The 8182-nt window shown below is 45.6% G+C and overlaps 1 protein-coding gene across 5 annotated transcripts in view; it reads left to right on the top strand.

The window, feature by feature from the left end:
- The window catches only part of RAD54L2 (RAD54 like 2), a 64201-nt gene extending 56687 nt beyond the window's left edge, over positions 1 to 7514 (top strand). For all 5 annotated transcript variants that reach the window (XM_068252983.1, XM_068252984.1, XM_068252985.1 and 2 more), the window contains exons 15-22: positions 39 to 138; positions 1227 to 1432; positions 3449 to 3624; positions 3771 to 3967; positions 4056 to 4252; positions 4730 to 4819; positions 4954 to 5043; positions 6471 to 7514. In XM_068252983.1, coding sequence (XP_068109084.1) covers positions 39 to 138; positions 1227 to 1432; positions 3449 to 3624; positions 3771 to 3967; positions 4056 to 4252; positions 4730 to 4819; positions 4954 to 5043; positions 6471 to 7261 — 1847 coding nt within the window. In that variant the 3' untranslated portion in view covers positions 7262 to 7514. The remainder of the gene's footprint in view (positions 1 to 38; positions 139 to 1226; positions 1433 to 3448; positions 3625 to 3770; positions 3968 to 4055; positions 4253 to 4729; positions 4820 to 4953; positions 5044 to 6470) is intronic.
- Positions 7515 to 8182: the final 668 nt, after the last annotated feature.

The following is an 8182-nucleotide window of genomic DNA, read 5'->3' on the forward strand; positions in this document are numbered from 1 at the left end:
TTATGTAAGTGACTTAGTTCTTCTTTGTTTTTCTTTAGGGCTGGATGGAAGCACGTCAGCCTCAGAGCGGGAGAGGTTAATAAATCAGTTTAATGACCCTAGTAATGAGAATGTGTGGCTGTTCCTGCTATCCACACGGTGAGTAATGTAACTTTATTATTACAGTTCCGCAACATCTTAAGGGCTAGTTCAGACGGACGCTTGGCGGTAATTACTGCTAGCATCTGGGACTCGTCGGCTAAACGTTCCCATTCAAGTTAATGAGAGCGTTTAGCATTGCGTGGTTACCGCTGATTACCGTTGATTGCGCAAACGCGGCGTTCCGATCCCAATTTACCACGTCATTTAAGGTGGCTTCTAGGGTCAATTCACCGCTGCGTCTTCATGTCCCCTTGCTGGGACTAAAACCACCGATTGCGATGGGAAGCCGACAATCCTGGTATCGCCGCATTTGCTTTCCGATCGATTTCCGAGCATTTTCTGATCGATTTCCGATCACTAATAGGAAATCGATCAGAAAATGCTCGGAAATCGATCAGAAAGCAAATCGGACATGTTGTAAATAATCGATCTGACAGTAAATACGCTAGAAAATCTCATAGTGTGTACCCAGCATTAGAATATGGTTGGGGACATTAGATTAGAATAAGGACTAGATTGTGAGCTACTCTGAAGGAAAGTTATTGACATGACTACACACTCTGTAAAGCGCTGCGGAAGACATCAGCACTACATTCATTCATTCATAGTAATGTCCTCACACTGATATTTACACAAAGTCCACAAACTGTTAGGCTTTGTACATATGCACAAGTTCTATCAGCTGCAGGGATCAGGATGACATTTTGGGACCGAGTGCTGTACAGATGCGGAATTAGCCGATTGGCTAGCAACACATGTTGCTATGGAGCAGGGAGGAAGGGACTCATCATCCTGCCATCAGAAGCCCTTCCACCGCACAACCAAACTGCTTCTAGTGGACAGGGTGAGGAGACCAGTGCACTTGGGAGTCATTGGGCATCGTTGTCGCTCCAGCGTGCCAGATCTTTAAGCGACATTGATTGGGCTCCTGTATACATGCTAGATTTGCTAAGATGGTCTTTACTGGCTGCAATCATTTAGCATGTGTACCTAAGTTTAGCTTCCTCTGCAAATCTCATTTTGATAGATTGAATACAGTTGCCATTTTGGTCTGCAGTTGTATTGACATCACCATTTTCTTCCAGTGCTGGCTGCCTTGGTGTCAACCTGATTGGAGCCAACAGAGTGGTGGTATTTGATGCCTCCTGGAATCCATGTCATGATGCTCAAGCGGTCTGCCGGGTGTATCGATACGGGCAAAGGAAACCCTGCCACATATATCGCCTGGTGTCTGACTATACCCTGGAACGGAAAATCTATGATCGCCAGATCACCAAGCAAGGAATGTCAGGTGAGTGCGCCATACACTAGTTCTATTATTTGGGTTGAAAAAAGACATAAGTCCATAGAGTTCAACCAGAAAATAAGGGAAGAGACTAGCCTGCACTCACGCGTATCCCTGTTAATCCAGAGGAAGATGAAAAACCCTTGCAAGGCATGGCCCAATTAGCCCCAAAAGGGAAAAACTACAAATGGCAATCAGATAAAATCTCTGGATCAACACCACCAGGTATTATCTAGTAGTTATAACTATGGATGTCTTACATCGCAAAGAAAGCATCTGAGCATAGATATAACATTTGCCATAAGTACTTCCGGTGGTAATGCCACATTTTAATCACCCCTACTGTAAAGAACCCTTTTTCTCCATGCATAGATCATGTCCCTAGTCCTTTGCTCAAGCTTTTATATTGCACTCTTTTACAATCCTGGAGTGTACGGACCTTGTGTATGACATTTTTATATTGCCCTCTGATGTATTTATACACATTAATTATATCTCTTCCAAGGCGTCTTTTCTCCAGAATAAATAAGCCCAGTTTATCTAACATTTCCTAGTAAGTGAGACTTTCCATTCCTCTAATCAATTTTGTTTCTTGTCTCTGCACCTGCTCTAAAACTGCAATAGCTTTCCTGTAATGTGGTGCCCAGAACTGAATTCCATATTCCAGATGCAGTCTTACTAGGGGGTTGAACAGGGCCAGTATTATGTCAGCATTCCGAGTTTTTATTTCCCTTTTAATACATCCAAAAATGTTAATTCCTTTAGGTGCAGCTGCTTGGCATTGAATACGATTATTTAAATTGTTGTCTTCTCCAAGTTTGATGTCCCCATCTGTATCCCGTATATTATGTGTGGTGCTAGACCATTGGTACAACCAAACTGCATGACTTCCTTTTTTTTTTACATTGAATTTCATCTGCCACTGTCCTGAGAGTTGATAATTCTGCACTACTTTGTATCATCTGCAAAAATGGCAGCACTACTTTTCTACTTCATCTACTAGGTCATTAACCTTGCCGGTTATCCCGAGCTCAGCTCGGGGTAACCTGCGCAGGAGGATTTCTCAGACCCCGCTGGGCCGATTTGCATAATTTTTTTTTTTTCTTACAAGCAGCTAGCATTTTGCTAGCTGCTTGTAACACCCGATCGCCGCCGATCCGCCGCTATCCGCAACGTCGCGCCGCCCCCCCTTCCAGACCCCTTGCGCAGCCTGGCCAATCAGGGCCAGGCAGCGCTGAGGGGTGGCCCAGGATTCCCTATGACGTCGGTGATGTCATCCCGCCCCGTCGCCATGGCGACCGGTGAAGCCCTGCAGGAAATCCCGTTCTTAACGGGATTTCCTGCATACTCTGATCGCCGAAGGCGATCGGAGTGGGTGGGGGGATGCCGCCGCTCAGCGGCTATCCTACATGATTTAAAAAAAATAAAAATAAAAAAAAAAGTGCGGCGCTGCCTCCTTGCCGGATTTTTTAGACCGGCAAGGAGGTTAAGTAAATTGAAGAGTACTGGACCCAGTACCGACCCATGCGGGACCCCACTGCTAACAGTTAATTTTGAAAAAGATCCATTGACCATAACTCTTTGCTTTCTGTTCATTAGCCAATTCCCTATCCATGCACACAGATTCTTCCACTGTTCTTGCATCCTCAACTTTTGCACCAGACTTTTGTGGTGCAAAAGTAGCACCCGAGGATCTATGCCATCAGGCCCAGGTGCCTTATAAATTTTGAGTTTTAGACTTGCCTCGACCCCTTCCTGCATTTAATATTTAATATTGAAATTGGAAGATTCCGCATCTGTAATTTGCAACAAAAATGTTTTCCTTGAGAAGACAGAAGCAGAACCCTACTTCGGTCATCCACCATTGAGTTTCCTACTTCTTCCGAGTCCAATACAGTCCACTATTAATTTTTCTTTTTTTTTTTCTCTGTTATGTAGAACTTGATAACTCTACCGATTTTATTTTCAGGCAGATAGAGCTTCTGGAAAATTCACTGATTGTGTTTTTGTTTCTCTCTTCAGACCGTGTGGTTGATGACTTGAACCCAGAAATGAACTTCACCCGCCGTGAGGTGGAGAATCTCCTGCATTTTGTGGAAGAGGAGCCGGATCTTTCCAAACAACACCTGGAACCTAACCAGGACGGAGAATCCGTTCTGCAGAAGGCCTGCGTTCTGTTTCCTCATCTAATCACTAAGGTATCTCCCTGCCATATGTTTCCTTCATACTCAAAAACCCTTAATAAATCAATGGAGATCTTTCAGAGCGCCATCTACTCCGCCTTCATGAGACCATAATGCTTTTAGTGCTTATTGCGGTGACAATATGACACTTTGTTTTGCAGGATCCCTTCCAGCATGAGTCTCTTCTCCTGGACCGAAAAGAACAAAAACTGACTATGGCAGAAAAGAAGGCAGCTAAGCGTGGCTATGAGGAGGAGAAGAGGGCCTCTGTGCCATACTCACGACCTTCCTACACCCAATACTACCCTGCCCCAGATCACAGCTTGGCCAACATCCCTGCATTCAGCCATAGGAATTGGTGAGGGGAATGAAGGGTGTGTGTGGCCCTACCAATGGAGGAGTTTTATTGCAGCTGTAACACTAACTTAAATGTCTTCTCTGTTCAGGCGTCCACTGATAAAAGGTGATGACAGACCTGTGGCCAGCGTCCGGCCTTTGCAGTCTACACCAATCCCCATGATGCCCAGGCACATGCCAATGAACCACCCTGGCTCTACGTCTGGATCTGTTCATCCATTTAACTTCCCGGTCAACTATCTGCAGAGAGCTGGTGTCTTGGTTCAGAAAGTGGTGACCACTACAGGTAAGCTGAATGGTCTAACTTCTAGACCTTTATTATGGGATATCCAGAAATCATTGCAGTGGTATAAGTCCTGTCTATAGGAGACCCATCAGCAGAGCCTTGCTCCTCTCATACCAGTTTTACCATTTCCTCAGTCTCATGTGGATTATAGACCCTCCCAGGCCAGTTTATTCCTCTTATGCAGCAGATGGCTCTCCAGTCCGGTCTCCTCAGTCTTATTTTTCTAATGTAAGCAGGTATCTTACTAATCCCAGCTCACCAGCCTTTCTTCTCTCAGGCAGACTGTGACTTAGTGTCTGTAAAGGTAGACACAGTTTTTTTTCTGGTTTTATATTTTTGTTTTGTTTGTTTTTCTCTCTCTCCCCCCCCCCCCCCCCCTTATTACATCTAACTACTGCAGCAGATTTTAGCTGAAAATGTAATATGTATACATGAGCCTTGAGTCGAGTGACCTGAGTACTTTTTCCTCTCCCTCAGATATTGTTATACCTGGAATGACGACATCAACAGACGTCCAAGCCCGGATCAGTGCGGGCGAAAGCATACATGTCATACGTGGAACAAAAGGTTTGTGACCCTCAATGCCTGTTTTAGATGCTTTGATTCCTCTTGCATTCAACATTCTTACTGTGTGAAGTGGAGTTCAGGGTAAGTTCCGCTACATACTTATCCTGGTCTCGTTGCTGATGCTTTTTTTACAGGAACGTATATTCGCACCAGTGATGGGAGGATATTTGCCATTCGGTCTAGCAGTAAGAAGAGTTCCGAATCACGGCGTATGCCATCAGCAGGTAAGGAGCTAGAAGTATGAATGCCTTGTGGCCCTATTTATATGTCTGTCAACCTGTCATTTGTTCTGTCTACTGTGTGCATGGAGGCATAATCTTGTACCCGCTCCTGTACCATTTGCCGCTCTGTTCCCACCCAATCCCCATTCCGTTTCCATTCACCCGCATCAAATCATGTTAGTTTCTTCTGCAGCTATCTTTGGTAAAATTTCCTTCATCTACCAGGAAGAGTGCACTAGCTATTCACTCCTAAAATTGAATGTATACTAAAAATATTTAAATGCACCGCCTCAAAGGAGAAAGGAGTATCGTAACTGATGGTAACTTTGTGTGTGTAAGAAGGGGGGGGGGGGGCAGTGGTAAATTAACTAACTTACCTATGGAGGCTGCTTCATAGCTCACCGTCTCCACAAAGGTGTCCATCTTGTGCCCCTAGTTCATGCCGGGAGATGTAGTCCTTAATCCGTCTACATTGCCTGGCCAGAAGATATGACTTTGTCAGTCATAATTCAACTTAAAAGGTGAAACTAGTATATGACATAGGAACTCTTTGCAGGCGTTTTGGATGAATTAGCTGAATAGAGTCTGACGTTTTGAGAGTAGAATAGTGAACATTTTCACAATATTCTAATGGTCTGGGGTTTTGGTAAGCTGTAAGCCATAATCATCAAAATTATAACAAATAAAAGCTTGAAATATCTTGCTTTGCATATAATGAGTCTATTTCATATATTAGTTTCACCTTTTAAGTTGAATTACTGAAATAAGCTTTTGTACAATATTCAACATTTATGAGTTTCACCTGTAGAAATGATACTCCAAAGAGTAATTGCAATAACTGATAGAACCTTTTATTCAGTACAAGAATTCTCCTTTAAAGAGAGTCGGGGGGGGGGGGGGATACTCAAGGAGAGGGAAGGCTCTGGGTCCTGTAGAGCCTTCCCGTTTTTCTCACGGTGTCCTTGTTCCCCTGTTGGCAGTCTACGACTGATGGGTCGTAGACTGCTCTCTCCTGGGTCGAGCTGGCTTCGGCAGTCTTCGGGAGCACTCTGGCTTCTGAAGATGGGCCGCTCCGTACTGCGCATGCGTGAGCGCCCTCTCTCGCACACTCAGGCGTGTACATAGGCGTGTCCAGAGCCGCCCGTCTTCAGGAGCTTGAGTGCTTCTGAAGCCTCCCGCAGTGGGATAGTCAAGCCGAGGAGCCGGCAGGGGAACGTGGACACTGTCAGCAGAACAGGAGCCTTCCCTAACCTTAGGTAAGTATCTGTTTTTTTTATATATTCCCTTCAGACTTGCTTTAATGGTCACTTTACAGCTTGATACAAACCATATTTTAAAGGTGCCACAACAATTGTCTGTTAATTCCTCCCAGATAGAGCACAGTGTAGTCTCTCTTGGTTTCTGGTAACAGCTCTTTCTCTTGCTCCTAGGATCACAACCTCAGCCAAGTCCGTATCTGAGCAATGGACGCCATACTTCAAGCCCTCCTGCACAGGAGATGGAGGAGCAGCGGCGGCCAGCCTCTTCTGACAGCCCAGAGATTCTCGGGGACATGCCGCAGTATGGGGATTCCGCTGGATCTCGGGGCTCCAACAGCGTACCTCAACATTCGAATCCCATAATGCAGTCCCACAGCCTGAACCAAGAGCCCAAAATGCTGCCCAGAAAGCGCAAAGAGCCCCCTGACCTTCTAGGACATTGGCCACTCACAAAGAGGCATCCCTACTCGCAATTTGCTTACCCTGGGGCAGGAAGCTATGGTGTCCCACCAACTTCAATTAACCACAGTTTATCAAGAGCTGCAAACTCTCTGTACATGGGGACAGGCAGCGGCTCCTCCCACTTTCAACTGCCATCATTACTGTCAGACCCCTCAATAGGCCTCCCTCTTCCAGATTCCCTTATGACACCATCTTCAGGCTCTTCCTCTTCCCCATCGTCCAGTGTTCCCTCTTACTTGCTGCCCCCTAACTATCCTCTCTCATATACACAACCATTGCTTCCACAAACCCGAATGTTTGCTCCGTTTCCCTCTTCCGGGCTGAACCGAGGACTGTCAAGTAACAGCGCCGCCTCAACCTTCCCAAGCTACCTCTCGTCCCAGTCCTGCTACCAGTCTCCTGCCTCAGGATCTGCCTCACGATCGAGAGAAGCGGATATGGGATCGAGTGAAGAGGATGGGAAAGAAGATGATGATGTAGTGGAAGTAACAGGGAAATGAACTGACATCGTTGGATATACAGTAGGAGAGGTCCACAGAGAACTGTAATTCCCCCATTGGCGCTTTTGGCCAAATCTTGGGTTGTGGGGTAAAAGCTGCAGCCGTAATGTGTTTCAAGAAGGTGCTGGACCAACAAGCACAGGAAACCAGCCCTTTCTTTTCACCATTGTGTCATTCCACAAGGAGAGGACCGCATATGGGAGGAATTCAGAAAAAGCTTCTCCTGGAACTATAAAGCTCCTCCCTAACAAAACAGGCGTTTCTTTATGAACTTCCAAACACACTTTCCAAACACCTTTTGCTGTTAAAGTTGAATGTTAACATTGGGTTGTCTTAGACGTTGATCTGTATGAACTTGCTGGTGTGGAAGGCCTCCATCTTGGTGACCTCATCCTCCGTTTGGACCGTCAGATTTGTGGTTCCTTCATGCGCGTTGCGCAGCAAACAGCGCTGCAGTAGCGGTACCAGTGTCACAAGCGTAGCATTATTGCCTATGAGCGCTCAGCTCACATCTGGATTTTAGGAACTCTCTGGGGTCATTTTATCCCAGGAGTGCGGGAAAAGGTCCTCACAATCTGGAGCCCTATCCTATCAGTCTTGTTCTTAATACAGATTCACATAGCTCACTTGAAAGTGGGCTTCCGTCTGAAGCAGAAAGTTATCTGTGTGCAGCTCAAAAGCAGCTTACAGTCATTCGGTAGGCGTTGCTTTTATACAATGTGTTGCTGGATCAATAGATGGAGATGGTGAAAGTTATTCTGTAATGGAGACACTGTCATCCCCCCAGCCTTCCCCTCCCCCCAGTCCTGCAGTGAAGGGGTTAACATTAGATTTAATACATTTTTCAACTTGTGTAAGAGGTCACATGATTACTTCCAGCCAGTTAGGATCTTAATTCTTACAGACGTTGGTTATAAAGGA

The sequence above is a fragment of the Hyperolius riggenbachi genome, chromosome 9 (genome assembly GCF_040937935.1).
Source record: "Hyperolius riggenbachi isolate aHypRig1 chromosome 9, aHypRig1.pri, whole genome shotgun sequence".
Classification (NCBI taxonomy): Eukaryota; Metazoa; Chordata; class Amphibia; order Anura; family Hyperoliidae; genus Hyperolius; species Hyperolius riggenbachi.